The sequence below is a fragment of the Lepisosteus platostomus genome, chromosome 14 (assembly GCF_059453375.1).
Source record: "Lepisosteus platostomus isolate fLepPlt1 chromosome 14, fLepPlt1.hap1, whole genome shotgun sequence".
NCBI lineage: Eukaryota > Metazoa > Chordata > Actinopteri > Semionotiformes > Lepisosteidae > Lepisosteus > Lepisosteus platostomus.
The window spans coordinates 38,771,554-38,790,637 of record NC_142624.1 but is presented as its reverse complement, the minus strand read 5'-3'; the positions used below and the strand labels follow the sequence as shown (position 1 = coordinate 38,790,637).

Sequence of the window (19,084 nt, the reverse complement as noted above, 5' to 3'; positions counted from 1 at the left end):
AGGCTTTTCACTCTTTTCACTGATGTACTGTGCTGGGCCTGTTTCCTCACTGAGATCACGCAGGCAAAGAGAATTTGATTATTCACTCAGTGTAATGTCTCGGCTGAAGGCTGGGACCTCAGACCACCAAGCAAAGAAAACTGTAAAGTTGTTTTTTGATTTTGTTATTCTGAGATTTTATGCAATGCCAGGAGTACACCAGGGAGATAAATGTGCCTAACAGTCTCCTAGAAAAACGTTTCTACTTTGTGTGCACGTGTGTCCTGTCTGTCTCTCCTACAGCTGCCCCGAGTGTCAGTGTCGGAGGTGTAACAGTTACTCTCCAGAAGGGAGACATTACCAGAGAGACCGTGGATGTGATAGTGAACTCGACTAACAGCTCTCTGGACCTGAACACTGGTAAGTAACTCTTTTAACAATTGAGACTAGCTCAAAGGACCCCTCAGTTTGTTTCAGTAATGTGATTGCATTGCCCACAAATGAAACGCTACCGGGATTAACAAGGATTTTATGAAAGTGGTGTTTTCATACAGTGGAGCAAGAATGTTATTTTGGTTATATCACAAGCCTCGTGTTTTGGTCCCAGTTTTGCTTTCTGTTTCTGTCTAATCCCAGTGCAACACAATGAGTCCCATAAGTCATTTGCCCATTAGTCACACTAGTCATGTCAGAAACCGTTAAACGCTGCTTGCGTCCAGTCTCATTTCTAATTTCTAAGCACACATCCACTAATGGTAGTTTGTTACCAAAATGGACTAAAAACAAATTCGTCTTTCCATGTTCTGTATATTTAACAGTTCCATTTAATAAGTACTTAGTGAAAATGATAGTGATAAGCTGGCATGGACTGCGATGGACTGACAGCCCATCCAGAGTGTACCCTGCCTTGTGCCCGTTGCTTGCTGAGAGGCTCCAGAAACCCTGAAATGGATAAAGTGGTTCAAAAATGGATGGATCGTTTAATATTTATACTACTGTAGAGTGAAGCACTTCATTAAGTAAAAGAGCATTTGATTGATTATGGATGTAATATTTTTGATAGTTTTCTGAGTGTTGTTCAAGTGAAAATGTGTGTTGTTAAACTTTCGCACTCTGCTGTGTTTGATCAGGCATGATGATTCGCTATCCTGCCACAGGAAGCTGGGAAAGATTGCATCCCAAATGTTAAAATAAAAATGACCAAGTTTTTAAACTGATATAGTATTTTCAGATTAATCATTTTCAAACTCGGTGGCATTTAATTATATTCCATTTACTCGCTTGTGAGTGTGTAAATTATTAGCTATTGACATACTGACATTATTGTTTTGAATTACAGGTGTCTCTGGGGCCATCCTGAAAGCTGCCGGGAAGTCTGTAGTCGAAGAATGTGCTAAACTAGGTACTTGAACACGCGCAGGTTTGACTGGCAGTCAAGCTATGGAGCTTCTGACTAAATTGACACATTGATAAAGACGCTAGGCTGATATTGTGACTAACAAACTGGAACAGAGAGATGCCAGACCCATGGTCCAGGTTGAGAAGGAGCTCTGCTCCTTGTGCATGTATGTGCAGTACTGCACGGGCGCCTGCATCGCTGCAGCTGTGTGCATGGATGTTGACACAGTGAGAGTAAGGAGCACAAATATTTTGCAGATTTACCGAACGCTATTCCGCGCTATTTCCGCGTGGGAAGGAATACGTAGAGCGTGTGACTCGTCTTCCATGCGTACTCGATGTGTCATCCCGGGCGGGGGGGGGGTTGGTGTTCGGTGCTTCAGCTCGCACGTGTTAAGCGCGGGTCCTGCGGACTTGTGAAGGAAGACGAACCTCCCTGTCGCCCTAGGCGCCCAGCCGGCGGACGGGGTGGTGAGCACGGCGGCGGGGCAGCTCCGGTGCCGGCACATCGTGCACATGGTGGGCCCCACCACCGCCGCGGGCATCGCCGCGTCGGTGGAGAGCGCCGCGCAGGAGTGCGAGCGCAGGAGCGCCGCCAGCGTCTCGTTCCCGGCCGTCGGGACAGGTGAGGCCTCGCCGGCGGGGGGGTGCAAGGGGGTGCCCGCCTGCGTGGAGCCGACCTGCAGGAGATCGGGGCTCCTTGGGCAGGTAGATTCTCCGGATCCAGTCAAGATTTCAGTCAACTTCCCGTAGTGTATGTGCCGCGTATCCCACCATGAGCTCTGTGTTTGAGAGGGATAGCTGTGGGCAGATGACACTGTGTGTACTGTGGTACAGGAAGGCAGTAAATCTAATGAACACCAACACGCCAACCTGACTGCAAGGCAAACCAATAATGACGAGCAGCACAGGTGAACTGAAAGTGATGAAGTTCTGGGCGTTTCTGTTTCCCCCCCCGCTCCGCGTTGAATATCGTGGCGATGTGTTACACCGTATTGCAGGTCGAGGAGGCATCGGGCACAAAGAGTCCATCGAAGCGATGCTGAAGGGGCTGGAACAGCACTTCTCCAAGACAGGCTCAACCAGCATAAAGTCTGTGCGCGTCATCGCCTTTGAGCAGCCGGTTTACGACTCGTTCCGAGATTACTTTGCCCAAAGAGGCCAGAAGCTCCCAGGGAATGCGAAGGTAAATGTCTGAAGGCTCTCACCTCCCTCGACACGCCTGGGGATTCTGGGCTCTTTCCTGCTGGTGGACTCTGGTGGAGACCCCTGTGAATCGGGGGTCTGAGGAATGGGAACTGTGTCTGTCTGTCCTCTGTCCAGTTTGAGCACTGCTGCCTGTGAACCCTAGGCAGGTGCTGTGAAGGAAAGGATTAGCACAATCCACAAGGCAGGAGCCACTTGTACCTGGTCTTCAGCTGCTATGGGCCTGCTCGGAGCCTGCACAGAGCCTGCAGCTCCCCACAGCAGCTGAACAGACAGGAGTCTGTTGAATACAAACTGGCATTTCCACGTAATTTGGTTACATAAAGCAGGTAATATGGGTAAAACAATGAAAAAAGTCAAAAATGCTAATTTATTAAGCCCTTACATTTGAAGTAGTGACACACAGTAATTGTAACGGCTGTGTTTGGACATTCTGTTTTCATGGTGCTGACGGCATCTTTCTGACATGTCTTTCATCCAGGCAGGCCCCCAGTCTCCCAGTGCTGGAGCACAGAGTCTTTCCACACAGCTCTCCGCAAGCCAAGGTGAGCCTCTCCTTCGGCCTTCAGACTCTTTCACAAACGCCATCCCTGTCTTTTACTCAACAATGAAGCCTGTGGCAGATTTGTCAAATCTACAGTAATCTTAAATTAATATTCTTTGAACGAAAGGTGCATACTGTATTTCTGGGGAGGTTACTTTACAACAGAATAAAACTGGAGCTGTAAGAAGCATTGTGGCTTTTAATTTGAAAGGGTGCAAGTAATTTAGACCAGGCTTACATGCGATTGCTATTTATTATATGAATAATGAAAGACACATTAGTAAAACGTCATTAAATGTTCTATATCAGTATTAACACATACAGAAGCGTCTTCACTGAGTTGTAAGTACGATTCTTTTTGTTGCTAAACCTAAATGCACTTTTGTTTTTAGGACACCTGAATGTAACCTCTACACAATTCCCTTCTCAAGTAAAAGTCTGCAACGTTACAGTGGAAGTCAAGAAAGGAGATATCACCTGTGAATCTGTTAGAGGGATTGTCAATTCTACAAACAAAGAACTGAACTTAATGGGAGGTAACTGTGTTAATTCATCATTTAAACTTAGCTTCTGAAACAAAACCTATACAAACAACAACACACATGGAAGTTTAGATCACCTTTTTCCTTTTTGCAAACTACACTACACTACAAGTTTTTTTTAAAAAAGACTGAATAGAATAGTAGGAATAAACTCCAGGTAATAATTAAAACATCACTCTCCTAGAAGTCCTGAAAAGTTAAACTTGGGTCTGAAATTGTATTTCTGGTCAAATTCACACTTTTTTCTGCTTTGTGTGATTAACTCGAATGTGTTTATTTCAGGAGTTTCAGGTGCTATATTCAAAGCTGCTGGAAGTTCAGTCATAGAGGAATGTAAAGCATTTGGTGAGTTCTGAAAAAAATACATGCAATGACCCCATTAATGACCATCACTACAATTAGACTTATAAGCTTTCAGCAAATTTTCATTTGAAACATAATCTTCTATTTTAACTTCTGCATAAATAAGAGCTTGCTGTCTAATAGAACAAATACTGCAGCGAAACAGTGCAATCAACATGCTTGGGCTACCCAGATCGGGACTAAAATTAAATCAGATCGTCAAATGCTGGGGATGCAATTATACTGAGCTGTAGTGCTGCGGAGTGTCAGAGCAAGTACGCTGCAGTATACGCCGTGCTGAAGCCGGGAGATTGTCTGAGCTCCGGGTCCCTCTCCCCTGGCGCAGGGCCGCAGTCCGAAGACGGGGTGGTGGTGACCGGCAGCGGGGCGCTGCACTGTGACCTCATCCTTCACATGGTGGGGCCCAAGTCCCCGGCAGCTGTCCGGGCGCAGGTGGAGAGGGTCCTCCAGGAGTGCGAGAGGAGGGGCGTCAGCACCGTCTCCTTCCCTGCTGTTGGCACTGGTGAGGACGGCTCTCGTGGCGCCCTGGCGCTCTTGGGCGTGCCTGTGCCGTGGCAGGACTTACAGGGCGGCGCCCCTCTCTTCTTAGGCAGAGGCGGGCTGCAGGCGGGGGATGTCATTGCCGCCATGCTGCAGGGGTTTGAGGACCACTTGTCCCGGCACAGCCCCTCCGTCCTGAAGCTGATCTACATCGTTGTGGCACAGGACAGCATTCTGAACGACGTCTTGAAAGGGCTGAAGCAGTGGGTCCTGAAGACACTGGTATGTAAAAACCAAGGCGATAATTCAGCTGAGCTGAATTGACAGTCGAAGAGACTTCTGGTCAGATGTCGCTTCAGATTCGGATGATTACTGTGATTATAGGAAGTGTGCTTGTCGTCTTAATCATGTGTTAAATTGAACAGATGACTGTGCTTCTGAGTGATCATGCTCTGTATAACTCCTTCCCTGTGCCTTGTGCCAGGTTGTTTCTGGTGCTTTAGACAGTGACAGCTCTGAGTCGGCGACTGAAGATGAAGATGATGGTGAGGATAATTTTTTTCCTTCTTCAGATGCCGTATGTACAGATACAAACACGCAAGATTCCTTTCCCGTGCTTTCGACTCCACAGGCTCCTCCCCAGCAGTGAACAGTATTGAAATACTGATTGGACGGATAAAGGTGAGGGCAGTGTGTGGTGACATTACCAAGGAGCGGACTGATGCCATTGTGAGCAGCACCACAACCACCCTCGATTTAAACACAGGTAGGCGAGCGGGCTACTTCATCGACCTGCGTCACAGGGCAGTGCGAAACGGCGGCGTCCTTACAGTTCTGGCACCTGGGATGGAAGCCCTGACTGAGCAGACCTTGCAAGCTTGTGTGCAAGACGAGGTGAAAGTGACGGTGTGTTCGCTTGCTCCCTGCAGGGGTGTCTGCGGCCATCCTCACAGCCGCAGGACAGTCGGTGGTGGACGAGTGCACAGCTCTCGGTACGTAACCAATCAAGCGCCTTACCGTCTAACCTTCGGAGCTCAGACACATCCCAACAGGGGGTCTTTATAATGCACTGCGAATTCTGCAAAGGTTCTTATGGTGTATCTGAAATACCTCCTTTCCCCGCCTGCCAGGAACTCTGTCAAGTGACGGCTTTGCATTTACCGGAGCTGGAAAACTGCCAGCTAAGCACATCGTGCACATGGTGGGGCAGACAACAGAGAGCGCCATCACCGTGTCCATGTGCAAAGTGCTGAAAGCCTGCGAAGCCAAGAAGATTCAGTCAGTATCTTTTCCGGCACTCGGAACAGGTAACGAACAACACCTTCAGATGAACCTTCACCTGCGATTCTCCTCACATCTGCATGTCGGGAGTATCTTTCTGTGGGCTGGGTTGAAGACAGTTTTTGTATAGAAGTTATTAACCAAAGTTCAGGAGGGATAACGACACGTCAGTCTCACACAGCTCATCGTCACCATCATCACAGGAGCTGACTCTATATATCGAGCACAAATACCTCCCTTCACATTCGCCACAGCATCCATCCTCCACCTCACACCTGCCCCTCTGCCCCCCTGCCCCCCAGTTCCCTCCTCTCTGAATGTCCTGTGGCCAGAAGGCTTCAGCCAAACATTTCTCACCAAGCATTCATTCATGGATGATGTTCTCCCTAATGAAATCATAACGAAAGACGAGCGGTTCTTGACTTTCGAAAAATGCTAATTATTGTAGGACTAGTTTGCACCAAAGCAATGTGGATCTCGGTTTGTGCGCTCAAAACGTCGCCAGCACGAAAGAGTTCGGTCCCAAATCCCTGCTTACAATCCCGGGCCTCAGGTCGTCCTTGAGAGCTTGTGTGAGTGATTGGCTGTTTTTTTTTTTTCCCCCAGGAGCGGGAAATTTAGGGGCAGCTCAAGTGGCCTCTGCCATGATAGATGCCGTGGGTCTCTTCGCTCTTGAGCACTATAAGCCTTCGCTGAACGTGATCCGTCTGGTGATATTCCAGCCCGGGATGATGCCGGAGTTTGAACAGGTCATGAAACGTTTTAAGAAAGTCACTCCTCAGCCCAAGCAGCACGGTGAGTGTCCGGAGTAGTGCACCGCACTGAAATGGAAAGACTTGACAAATTACAGGTGCTGAACACTGATGAGGATCGATCAGTATCTGAATTTCCTGAAGGCAGCATGTAAGGGTCTGCTTCATGGATATTCCTATTTAGGAAACAAAATCATTTGTTTCTGTTCATTGTAGCAATGTATTCCGAGCTGTCTTCTGATGCTGGTTGCTGATTCTGGGCTCTCAGCTTCTGATAACACATCACAAAATGATTTTGTGAACAGGTGAACACTAATAATGACAATTAGCCCAACATTTCCAGTACAGTGCAAATATTTCTACGGTACGATAAAGAAAGGCTGATCTCCAATCACATTACAGTTAGCAATGTTCGAGTAGTTTAAACCGAGAAATAAAACAGGTCTTATCTGATTCGTTTCTCATCACTGTTTTCCCCTTTGTCCGTCTTTTCAGCGCATGTTAATCCTTCGCTGAGAAAAGCCCCTGCCATCGTGCCCCACACCAGCCTGGGCAGCCTGGCCGAGCTGGTCACACACCCCGTCGCCACAGTCGAGGTGTGTGGAGCGTCCAGACAGGCTCTCGCCCAGGTGAAGAGGTGCTTGGACGAGCTGCTCGCAGGAGAGTGCAGCAGCCAGGAAGTGGATGCCACGCACCTCGACTCCCTGCTGGAGCAGGAGAAGCAGGAGATAGCCTCCCTGAGTAGGAGGCACGAGGTCAGACTTGAGGTAGGGGCTGGCAAGCTGACCGTGACCGGGAAGACGGACGATGTTCTGACAGCGGTGCTGGAGATCAGCGGGTTCTTCCAGAAGGCCAAGGAGCGAGAAAACGCGGCGCAGGACCGAGAGAGGATGAAGAACATTGTCCGTTGGGAGGTGGTGAAATCTGGCACGACGACAGCCCTCGACGCGCACATCAATTACGAGCTGGAACTGGCCTACCATAAGGAGAAAAGGCACGTGTACAGGAGCAACGCCGAGACGTTCACGGTGGATTTCGTCAGCATGCAGCAAACGGACAGCAAGGGAAATGTTCTCAAAATCAAAAGGACCACTCTGACCGATTCGGAGACAGGTGGGTCAGTCGAATGCGCTGTAGGGACAGATCAAAATCCGCTCCTAAACTCCACGTAATCTTGGCTCTGGAAAGTTTCTTTAAAAGTTGGTTGGCAATGTTCTTCTCTATCAAGGCCGTAAGAAGGGTTACAAAGCAGAGGAGGAATTTGAAATGGTTTGTAGCTGGTAGTTAATTGGCCTCAGTGTCTCATCCAGCCATTTCTTGAACGAAGCAACACAGCTGGGCAGCTTGTTCCCCGTTCCCACCATGCTTTGGGCTATATCGCTGTTAATTCTTGTTTTTTGCCTTTTTAAGCCATCATCGAGCTTCCCGTGACATGGACTGATATGAAGGGAAAAGACATGGAAATAATTATGCTTTCGGTGAAATCTGAGGAATTCTGCAAAATATCAAAGGAGTTTGTGATATCCAGCAAAGCAGCTGTACAAAAGTCAAAGAAGACAGTGGAAGTGGTAAAGGTAAATATGTATTAACAGTAAATACCAAGGGTATTATTAACGTGCATTTCAAAATCAGCCTGAGGCTCATTCTCATTAGGTCTCACAGATTCAGAAACTGGAATCTGCAAAGAGAAAGAAAATAAAGGCTTTAAGATTACTTGGCAGCCTGGGGAATAATGATACAGCTCTAATTTGGATGCTCGGCTGCGTCTCTTTTTTAATTTAGATTGAGAGAATTCAGAACCGGGAGCAGTGGCAGAGGTACGCCGTCAGGAAGCAGGCGGTGGACAGGAAATACCCCACCCAGGCGAATGAGAGGATACTTTACCACGGGACCACGCAGGATATCTGCCAGAAAATCAACAGAACCGGCTTCAACAGAAGCTTCTGTGGGAGAAACGGTAAGACCGCCACCTGCTGGCCGATCCGTGACAAGTCGCCTGTAGAAGACTGGGAAAACTAAATAATAATAATAATAATAATAATATCACTTTATTCACCCTTTACAATGACTTGCATGAAGAATTGTCTTTTCACATACCCCAGCTTGCTCTCCATGAGACACACAGACAGGGAGAGAAGCTTGGGGTCAGAGCGCAGGGTCAGCCATTGTACAGCACCCCTGGAGCAGTTGGGGTTAAGGGCCTTGCTCAGGGGCCCAACAGAGTAGGATTCCTCTGCTGGCTGTGGGATTTGAACCGGCAACCTACCAGCCACAGGCGCAGATCCTGAGCCACAGAGCCACCGCTCTGCCGAAGATTGCTAAACAAGTCTCAAAAACTTTAAAAAGTTTGAAAAAATCTTGAAAACGACTAGAACGACATTTAAACTAACAACTGCTTTATAGTTATATCTGTTGGTTGGTGGCACAGGAAAGGGGAGTTTTAAAAAATGGTACTTGAGAGTTAAATATTCAACAAATTAAAATAAATTCTAGCCATGCACATACTGGAACTGGAGATGGTGTGTGTGATGAGCCTCTCGTAAGCTCTGACGGAGAAGCCTGGAAGCTGAGACGGAAATGCTTGTTTTTTTTTTCAGCTACAAAGTTCGGACAAGGAACGTACTTTGCCAAAGAGGCCTATTACTCCTGTGATGACACCTACTCCAACCCGGATGAGCAGGGCTACAAATACATTTACAGGGCCAGAGTCCTGACAGGAAAACTCTGCCAAGGTCACGAAGACATGAAGGAACCGGCGCCCGTCAACGCCGGCGATCCCTGCTCCGACCTGTGCGACTGCGCTGTGGACAAAATGGCATCCCCCTTTATATTTGTCATATTTTGCGACTTTGGCGCTTACCCAGAGTACCTCATAACGTTTAAAGTCGTTTGAAAGCCTATGCCTATCCGCACAGCACAAAAGTCCAGTTTTTCTTTTTACACGCTTACCGAAGTGCTTCTGTTAAAGTTGACATCTTGTTACTTTATTTCTCACTCTTAACTGTTAACAAGCCTCTAGCTTTCACTGTACAAGTCTACACTCTGATTGTCTTAGGAATTACAGGCTAGTCGCAATTTCTCAGGGGCAACAATATTCTTCAGCACCCAGTTTTACATCATTAAATGTTAGCCTGTTTTAAAAGAAACTGCATTTTTTTAGCTTTTCACATATAGACTAGCAACCTGCTTTGAGGCTCAGTTTTAAAAAAATTGTCCTGAACAAACTCACTCAGGCCAGCAGAAACAAGCTGATATAGACCATCCATAGGATTTCTGATCTTATACTGGGTATGTTAACCGGCAATAATTTTTCTAATTTTCTAAGTGGTCTGTAATTCAAAGCACTAAAGCCTGTACAACATTTGGTACTGTAGTTTTTTAAACTAATTTTATGAACTGCATTAACCATTTTTATGTTGATTCAGGAAGAACTTCATTTGTGCCTCTGCAAAATTCAAGTGCACAGCATTGAATCTCGAGTCAGTTCTGATCACAGAAATCTCAGCTGCTGTTGGCTACTCATGGCTCTGTGCTACTGTTAAGACTGAAATCTCAGGTATGCAAGATTATGACAATAAAAAGAGAAAAAAAAATGTTTGCCAATTAATTTTTCAAGAGCCTATTTGCAGTGAAATGCAGAGCAACATCTGCCACTGACAAAAGCAAGAACCAATTAGTTATGACCAGTAGTTACAATCATGACAAACCATTGCATTTCAAACCCTCACATTAGCCGGGCAGGAGAGCTCCGAGACTCAGTAGGCTCCTGATCGCCCTGTTCAAAGAACTAGATCAGAACAAGTAAAAACAAATGCAGAGATTTGCTGAAAAACCTTTTATTTCTATAATTGAATGGAGCTGTAAAGGATACCAATTGTTTACAGGAAGACTATACAAGCATAAGGGGACATAATCAAAGAAACGTGTTAAATGATATCCCTTCACATCGGTTTCGGAATCAATCTGGTCTTCTTCAGCGGGAGGTTGAAACGTGCTGCGTCACTTACAGGCATTTCACAGATCCCACAGCCGTTGGAACTCTGTGCCGTGTGTTGTAATGACAACCCAATTCACAAGATACCCACACAGACAAGGCTCCTCATCACCAGTTTGCAGGCATTTCAATGAAGCACGGTTGCTTTCTCTATATTCTAATGAGGAAGAGTTAGATAATCAGCGTCAAATTAAAACTAAAGAAATTGGTGCTCAAGCCAGCCAAGAGTCACTTGATTATTTTAACCCATGCAAAGGAGGTGGAAACACATTTCCAGGTCTGTACAGAAAAGTCACCCCTTACTGATCAGTATTACAAATTACTCAAAACAGATTAAGAAAAATTATTGCACATTAGTAGGTGTCAACAAGCTACATCTGCTGCGTAGAGTTTCCATTCCAAGTGTTGTTATCATCCTCATTGTCCTCCTGAGTCCTTAGTCTGTAGATCTTTCCATCTTTTTTAAAGTCCTCTGTACGTTTTTCCAGAACTCTTTTCCGGACTGTCTCTCTAGGGAAGACAATTTGGAAAAAAACAGCAACATCAGAAAATAACTATCTAATATTAAGTATTTTAATAAAAGCACATATCCCAAATTCCTTCGAAGTTCCTAAAAGTGTTTTTTTTTTTTACTGTACAACTGTTTCCTGGGAGCCCTGTAACATCAATTCCCTTTGGAAGGCAAACTCCTGTAGCAGATATTCCTTTAATTCCTCACGAAATGCCGGGGGCATCAGCACCACACTCTCGCTAGAGGTCTGGTTCCCCAGCTCCTCGACGGTGGGCGAGGGGGGTTCGGGGTCACCCCGAGACGCACCCACCTCTTTGGCTCCGCTGCCGCCGACGTGGAGGGCTGGGGCGCCTGTCTCGTGGAAGGCCCTGCAGGCGGGGGGCTGGAGAGCAGGAAGCTGCTGAGGAACCTCCAGACGGCCAGCAGAGGGTAGAAGAGTGTCCCCAGGACGGCCCACAGCCCTCCGCCCGAGGCCTGGACCACCGTGTTCGCGGGTCTCCCCGTCTGCTGCAAGGGCACAGAAAGGATTCTCACAACCCCTTCCTCCTCTGCCACGGCCAGCACACTTCACCCCAGGCCGCTTCAGAAGAGCCCCTGACACAACCCCGGGGAACGCTTTGAAATGCAGACGCTTTTACTCAGACTTGGGTCATTCCCAATCTGTTCTTGTATAGATCTTATGATGTTGTAACTAAGGGATAGATGGTAAATCTATTCCTGGGGGGGTATACAACAGCTGAATTTTTCTTAAACATTTTTATGTGCTTAGGGTTAATTACAAATGACATGGCCTTATGTGACAACATTAAACAAACGGATCAATACATGATTATTCACCGATATCAAACCCTCTCAGTCTTACACACCATCTCTCTGCTGCTTCTTCCTGACAGTTTCTAATTAAACCTTGGACGTTCAGTGCAACACAAGTCCTGAACACAGAGTTACAAGGGACTTGTGCTGCAAAGTGAATTTAATAAACGCACTTTGACCAAACTGGGAAACAAATAACATCATCCAGCACCCCCAGACTTGCACACCCACCGGCAGCAGCACGACCGAGGCGCTCGGGGCGAGCTCCAGCTCAAGCAGGGTTCTGTCGAAGTCGTCCCCAGTGAACTCCCTTCTGGGGAACATGGTTGCTAGTGAGAAATTGCCGTATTTATTGCCAACCTCCTGAAAAGACAATCAAAGCGCACATTTAAAGAAAGCCCATCCATCCGTTCTCTAACCTCTATCCAGTGCAGTGTCGCAGCCCGGGGAGCTGGAGCCTATCCCAGCAAGCAACGGGCACGAGGCGGGGCACACCCTGGAAGGGACACCAGTCCGCTGCGGGACAGACACCAACGCACACTCTCACACCAGGGCCAGTTTTACAGGGGCCAATTAACCTACCAGTCTGTCACTGTGGGAGGAAACCCATGCCAACACAGAGCAGGGAGACCATATAAACTCCACACAGACAGCATGGGCCCAGAATTAAACCAGGGCAGCAGGCAGCAAAGCCCACTACTACTGTGCTGCTCTTCTGCCCTTAACGAAAGTCGAAGCTTTGAAAATGTAGCAGAGCAACCCCATCGCATAATATTTGCCTCCTCTTAAATGAGAATTTGAGTGCATTTCTCAGGATCGCCCAGAAGTCCAGCTACTTTGCTAATGTGCCGTAGCATTTATTTTTTTAAGCTGGTTTTTCATTATCCACTTCAGTCTAGCACCTCAATGTCATGGGCTCACAGCAAATCTCCGAACAAAGACACAGACCTGAGCTGCAAACTGCCTGGCTTCCTCCAGTCGGCTCTCCGAAGGAAACTGGTTGGTGAAGAAAGAGCCGTCGGGCAGCCGGAACTGTATCCTCGCTATCGCACTGCGAGAGGAAAGCAAGGACTTACTACTGGGGGTGACGTGGGCTCAATGTACTCTCCACTTCCCACAACAGCTTGTATCATTGCATCATTGCACTGGTCAGTTTTAAACCGTGACCTGCGACAGTCTTCCTGTTTTGAGTTATTTAATTTAATAAAAAACACCTCTTGCAGGAACACAGTGATGGGAAATCACAAGCCATGGGGAAATATCAATGATCAGACAATGCCCTGCATGTGTCCTGCTCCCTAAGCTCTTCGCCAACAGCAAACAGTATTACACATATTCTCCAGGCATAACCAACTGATCACCCGTTTCCCAACCTGATCACGCGACAGCAGCATTATTCTTTTACAAGGCGCTCTGACCAACACTACTCATTGGTCAGGCGAGCTGTGTGCGGTACGCGAGGAGCAGCGGTCCTGCACCTTCTCTCTCTCAGAGAGGACTCCTTCCTGGCGTCCAGCTCAGCCTGCCTGGCCTGCAGAGCAGCTGCCTTCGCGGCGTCCATCTCCTCCTTGGTCTTCGTGTAGCGAGCCGCCCGCTCCGCCCGGTCCTGGGAGGACAAAGGGAAATGACGAGTGAACTCCAACCAACACAGGTCACGTGCCCAGATGCCATGGCTGGGCAGCTTTTCATTTACCCAAAGGGCAAGGGAGTGTGGGACAAGATGGCCAGACACCGGCGGATGACATCCCTATCGCAATTAGCTACTTACTACACAACTAGCAGAAGGCACCACCCCCAGAGGTCTCCTCCTCAATTCCACCTCCAACCCGACGACAGCCATTACCAACTCTGCCCCCTGTGGTTAGAACCTGCCACTTGCCCAACAGATGCCCTCCTCAACCCAGCCTCCAACCCAACGCATCCTCTCCGTCTCCACTCCCCAGTGGTTAGACCCCCACCCCCATCCCAACACATCATCTCGGCTCCGCCCCCAGTGGTTAGACCCCCGCCCCCAGCCCAACACATCCTCTAGGCTCCACCCCCCAGTGGTTAGACCCCCACCCCCATCCCAACACACCATCTTGGCTCTGCCCCCCCAGTCGTTACACCCCACCCCCAGCCCAATGCGTCCTCTCGGCTCCGCCCCCAGGCCAACGCGTCCTCTCGGCTCTGCCCCCAGGCCAACTCGTCCTCTCGGCTCCGCCCCCAGTGGTTAGACCCCACCCCCAGGCCAACGCGTCCTCTCGGCTCCGCCCCCATTGGTTAGACCCCCGCCCCCAGCCCAACACATCCTCTAGGCTCCACCCCCCAGTGGTTAGACCCCCACCCCCATCCCAACACATCATCTTGGCTCTGCCCCCCCAGTCGTTACACCCCACCCCCAGCCCAACGCGTCCTCTCGGCTCTGCCCCCAGGCCAACGCGTCCTCTCGGCTCCGCCCCCAGTGGTTAGACCCCACCCCCAGGCCAACGCGTCCTCTCGGCTCCGCCCCCAGTGGTTAGACCCCCGCCCCCAGCCCAACACATCCTCTAGGCTCCACCCCCCAGTGGTTAGACCCCCACCCCCAGCCCAACACATCATCTTGGCTCTGCCCCCCCAGTCGTTACACCCCACCCCCAGGCCAACGCGTCCTCTCGGCTCCGCCCCCAGTGGTTAGACCCCACCCCCAGGCCAACGCGTCCTCTCGGCTCCGCCCCCAGTGGTTAGACCCCACCCCCAGGCCAACGCGTCCTCTCGGCTCCGCCCCCAGTGGTTAGACCCCACCCCCAGGCCAACGCGTCCTCTCGGCTCCGCCCCCAGTGGTTAGACCCCACCCCCAGGCCAACAAGTCCTCTCGGCTCCGCCCCCAGTGGTTAGACCCCACCCCCAGGCCAACAAGTCCTCTCGGCTCCACCCCCATTGGTTAGACCTCCCTGGCCGCAGCGGTCCCGTACCAGGGCGATCTGCTGCTTGACGCGCTCCCTTGCTGCTTTTTCCTCCGCTTTCTCTCGATTCCTCTCCTCCAGCATGCGCTTGGTGTTCTCCCCCTCGCGCTTCCTCTTGTAGTCCAGCATCTCCTTCCCCAACCTCCTGCGCTCAAACTCCTTCTGAATTTCATTCTGTTCAAAGGCAAAGAAAAGCTCAATGAAAGATCGACAAGTCTCTTTGTCCGATCGCCAGAATCCAAAGTAGGAAATCGCTCTGACAAGGTCTCGTCAGGTGGACTCTGACACGGGTACATTTCAGGGACTGTAAGCGACACGGAACAACAACAAGAAAGCATCAAGAGCTGTAAGGTGACTGTAAGAGATGTATGAAATGCTGTGCTTCCTAGGTTCTTAAAGACAAGATTTCTCTGAAGACAAATACCTCCTCTTCTCCTTTTCTTCTCTGCTCCCGCCTCTCTTCAAGTTTCTTTGTCAGTCTGTAAAAAAAAAAGCACCACCTTTAAAACTGCAGTTCTCCGGTCCAGTACAAGGGCCGCACGCTTACAGACTTACACCGAGAGAGACAGCAGCGAGAGGGACAGGCTGTCCGACTGCAGCCTTAACAGAAGCAAACTGCCAGATGTCAAAATGCTTCAACAGATGTTTCAAAAACAACCTACAAGCATACATGCTGTAGCCTGATATTTTAATGCTGTGCAGCCATCCTCTCCCGGGAGGCCAATTGTGAAAATTACTTCACACAATACACATTAACCTTTTTTCTTTGTAATAATCACATTTCAAACCCAAACAGATTACATATGCAAGTGAAGTCTTTTTTAAATACTACTTACTATACTAGTTCCACTTGAACACGATCTATCAACAGGCACCTCAGCAACACTGTTAGGATGCTGGAACACTACTGCGGATCCAGAGATGTACAGGACCAGGCTATTCTGCACAAGGGTTATAGGCACATGCCACAGGAACAGAGCAGAACAGACTTCCCCATTCATTTTAAACTGACCTTTCAACCTTTACACCAAGATCATCTTCAAGCTGGGAACCAGCGGATGCATCATCAAGTGAGGCGCTTGACTCCTCTGCTGGACTTATCTGACCAGAGCTTGTGCTGTCCTCCACAGGCCTGGACAGGGACTCTGCCAAAAGAGCAGGAAGAACAGTCAGAAGCAGACGCACAGCGAGATTTCTAACTGCACCTGAGAAACCACGCACCCTGGTTTCTCTTCATCTCGTACAGATCTTTTTCTGCAATTTCCCTCACGGGATCAATAAAGTATCTACGTATCTAGAACACTGACCAGCCTTAAAGACAGTTTCAGGGAGAGTGGCTGAGGGTTCCTCGTGCTTTACTGTCCCGACGGCCTGTGCCAGCTCACCTTTCGAAGCAGCTGGAGCGGCAGGGCCGTCAGCGGCTGCAGCGAGTGGGCGGGGCTCGGCTAGCTCAGCGGCTCCCGAAGGGCCACTGATTGGCTCCTGCGGCGTGGCTGTTTCCGGGGCGACGGAAGGCGGGGGCGTGGGTCCTGCTCCATGTCCTCCCTGCCTCTGCGCGTGCATCTGTGACACACGGGGGTGCGATTCTCATCAATCAGCCAGGAGACACTCGGTCTCAACGGCAGCAACAACGTTAAAAGACACCCAAGCAGCTAAATGACCCAGACTGGCTGAATGCCCACCTCTTGTTTGTAACCTTCCTTCAGGTTTTACGAATCAAAATGTATTCTCCAAAAATATTAATACTTCGTTTACAGTATTTAAGACACTCATTAGCATTCACTTAAGAGGTTACTCAAAAGCTTTCAGTGAGAAATGTCAGACAAGGAACGGTTACAGCAATCAAGTCAGAGGCTGACACAGGCACTTGAAATCATTAAAGTTACCAATCAATTCACCCCCAACGGATTACTTTATGTTTAGCAGTAAAACAAGAACAGCTGGGCATAACTGGAGGTCATGAGGAAGTCAGACAGGACTGATAACAGAACACATCTCTTTAAGCAAAGGGTGGTGGGTGTCTGTAACAAGGGGACCCAGCTTGGATTTGCAAGCAGGTTCTTTGGGATCATCCAAGGAACAAAAGGGCGAGATCCACGAATGAAAAATAAACCAGCAGATCTTTTATCACGTTTTACTTTTGCCACGTGCTGCTTGTACAGGCACCTTGCAAAAGTATTCACCCCTTCCAGGGACGTCCCCTTCTGGGCCGAAGTCCGAACGAGGCGTGCACATTGTGTGAAAGCCAGGTGCTGGAGCAGAACGCGAACGCTCAAGCTGGAAATATCTGCGGGCGAAAGGAGCTGGCTGCACCTGTCCCGCGAGAAACGGGCTCAGAAGTACCTGCTTGACCTTCTCGATTCTCTTCACCAGCTCCGCCGCAGGAACGCTGCCAGCTATGACCTCCAGAGGAATGCCGTTGTCGCCTATGAAGAAGCTGGACGGGATGCACACCACGGGGTCTTGAACAAGGGCGTTAAGGAGAACGGTTCTTCCAGGGGCAGCAGCTCAAAGCCTCGACTGGGCCACAAAGAGCTGGAGGAAGAGGGGCCTTCCTGAGCGACCCCAAGACGAACACACAACTTAAAGTGAAAGGATACAGATCTCGGAAAATTGCACACAGGTCTCGCTGAAAAATAAGAAGGTTTAATTAATACGTGATCCACAAAAAACAAAACAAAACCTTGATTGTAACAGACCTGGGTTTCCCCCCCAACTGCTTCCACTGGAGACAAGATTCACATAAAATTCCCGAACCAGCGCTTCTCATCCGGGTCACCGGGACTGGCCACGATGCACAAGTCCTTATCCTGAGAGGACATTCGCCCTCTGGCACAACCGGGCCCAGCCTGATCACCACCGGGCCCAGCCTGAGCGAATGTAAGTAATTACACATCAGGCAGGAGATGCTTCTCCTGTGATGAACTGAATCCCAGACTGCGCCAGGCCTGCATCTGCATTTGGCACCATACTGTACCTCTTGGCATCAATTTTAATCGCAACAAAGGACTGGCCCGTTGCCTCCGTGACTCGGCCATCTTCCCAGCTGGAGATCACTTGCGTGGACTGCTCGTCATCCCCTGAAGGACACAAGCCACGGTTAGAAAAGTGCCGAGTCAAAGCTGTGCCACCCGGGTGATGACACACACACACGCACTGCAGCGCCCGTCAAAACCCGAGACAGGGAGGCTGTGCCCGCGTCTACCCCCCCTTTACGAGAATTTATGGTCGTTTTTTTGTTTTTTTTCTGTACATCACAAAACCACGGTCCCGCACCTCTGCAGTCTTCTGGACTGCGGCTGCCCATTAACACTCTCCAGCTGCAAAATACACCACGCAGAGCCCTTTAGTAATCGATATTATTATTATTATTATTTAGAAAGGTGCGTGTTTTGTGACGGTGACGACCTCCGACAGATGGGTAGTCGAAGGTCGGCTATGCTGCACACTCAACCCCCGAACACAAACCAGCAGATGCGTCGTCTCTTTACTTTAAACCCCCTTCCCAGGGCTAGCAGAATCGCCCTTGTTCACAACAACAACGACAAAAAACAACAACAACAACAACAACAACAACGTCAATATCCACCTACGACGGTTCTGTTCTCCAGACTACAGGAAAACCAGCCCCTCGGTATTCTGACGTGATGCAACGCATTTGTAAAAACAAAAAAAGTTTCCGTGAGCTGTTAGACAAACGCCAAATGGCTAAGCCCCACGTAGCACAAGGAAGTCACCGGCCCGGGGTTCCCGGCTACAAAGCGATACCGTCCTGTCGCTCAGTGTCGCGGATACACGAACCCCGCTTTCGCCAGCTGATCTGTAATGGTCACGATACCCCCCCTCTCTCTCTCTCGGCTCGCCAGCCACCTGTTAGGGCCCCCCGCCTGGAAACGCGGTGTCGGGGGATCGACATCCCGTGGGCTGTGCCTATTTGCCCCCTGCCCGGGCTGTCGCCCCCATAGGGGGGGCTGATCTCCGCGGCTCGCCTGCGCCCGGGGTGAGAATCACCGCGATCCCCGACACGGGGCCTGCTTCTCCGCCGGCCCCTGATCCCCACTCTCCTCGGCTTACTCGCCCGTCGTCGGGGAAATACCTGTGATGACGACGACAAAAACGGAGTTTTGCAGTTTGGCCGAGGCGATGGCAGCAGGGATCGAGCCCTCAAACCAGAGCATTTTATACCAAACGATTTCAGTCCCCCGCCTCTCTGCCGCAGCTCTTTGATCGCATCGGTGATTACCAGAACCTTCAATCCCACCACGGAACAGGGCTACGTTACACCGGCGGAGGGCAC

At 49.5% G+C, this 19,084-nt stretch overlaps 2 protein-coding genes across 3 annotated transcripts in view; one reads left to right on the top strand and one right to left on the bottom strand.

Moving 5' to 3' along the window:
* Nucleotides 1-11,138, top strand: part of parp14rs3 (poly(ADP-ribose) polymerase family member 14-related sequence 3) — a 20,055-nt gene extending 8,917 nt beyond the window's left edge. The window contains exons 9-26 of the mRNA XM_088606218.1: nt 283-399; nt 1,319-1,381; nt 1,826-2,002; nt 2,379-2,563; nt 3,065-3,128; nt 3,520-3,663; nt 3,952-4,014; nt 4,358-4,534; nt 4,622-4,794; nt 4,997-5,057; nt 5,144-5,278; nt 5,442-5,504; nt 5,643-5,819; nt 6,400-6,588; nt 7,041-7,658; nt 7,956-8,119; nt 8,328-8,502; nt 9,143-11,138. Coding sequence (XP_088462344.1) covers nt 283-399; nt 1,319-1,381; nt 1,826-2,002; nt 2,379-2,563; nt 3,065-3,128; nt 3,520-3,663; nt 3,952-4,014; nt 4,358-4,534; nt 4,622-4,794; nt 4,997-5,057; nt 5,144-5,278; nt 5,442-5,504; nt 5,643-5,819; nt 6,400-6,588; nt 7,041-7,658; nt 7,956-8,119; nt 8,328-8,502; nt 9,143-9,438 — 3,041 coding nt within the window. The 3' untranslated portion in view covers nt 9,439-11,138. The remainder of the gene's footprint in view (nt 1-282; nt 400-1,318; nt 1,382-1,825; nt 2,003-2,378; nt 2,564-3,064; nt 3,129-3,519; nt 3,664-3,951; nt 4,015-4,357; nt 4,535-4,621; nt 4,795-4,996; nt 5,058-5,143; nt 5,279-5,441; nt 5,505-5,642; nt 5,820-6,399; nt 6,589-7,040; nt 7,659-7,955; nt 8,120-8,327; nt 8,503-9,142) is intronic.
* ubxn4 (UBX domain protein 4) lies at nt 10,366-19,084 on the bottom strand. Of its 2 annotated transcripts, none has more exons than XM_088606245.1 (13): nt 18,884-19,084; nt 17,765-17,867; nt 17,388-17,416; nt 17,131-17,249; nt 16,173-16,350; nt 15,800-15,932; nt 15,212-15,266; nt 14,797-14,961; nt 13,342-13,469; nt 12,812-12,914; nt 12,095-12,226; nt 11,361-11,554; nt 10,366-11,049 (listed from the first exon to the last, which is right to left on the bottom strand). In XM_088606245.1, exons 1-13 carry the CDS (start codon nt 18,963-18,965, stop codon nt 10,911-10,913), a joined length of 1,560 nt encoding a protein of 519 aa, XP_088462371.1. In that variant the 5' UTR covers nt 18,966-19,084; the 3' UTR covers nt 10,366-10,910. The 2 variants fall into 2 exon arrangements, with proteins under 2 accessions (XP_088462371.1, XP_088462370.1); XM_088606244.1 differs by having other exon boundaries at nt 11,361-11,557; nt 18,884-19,083.

Coding starts and splice junctions, on each gene's coding strand:
- ubxn4 (XM_088606244.1), bottom strand. CDS start 18,965: ATGCTCTGGTTTGAGGGCTCGATCCCTGCTGCCATCGCCTCGGCCAAA. Junction 15,933..16,172: donor CGCTCCAGCTGCTTCGAAAG/GTGAGCTGGCAC, acceptor CTCTTTTGGCAG/AGTCCCTGTCCAGGCCTGTG. Junction 12,915..13,341: donor TCCTCTCTGAGAGAGAGAAG/GTGCAGGACCGC, acceptor TTCCTCTCGCAG/TGCGATAGCGAGGATACAGT.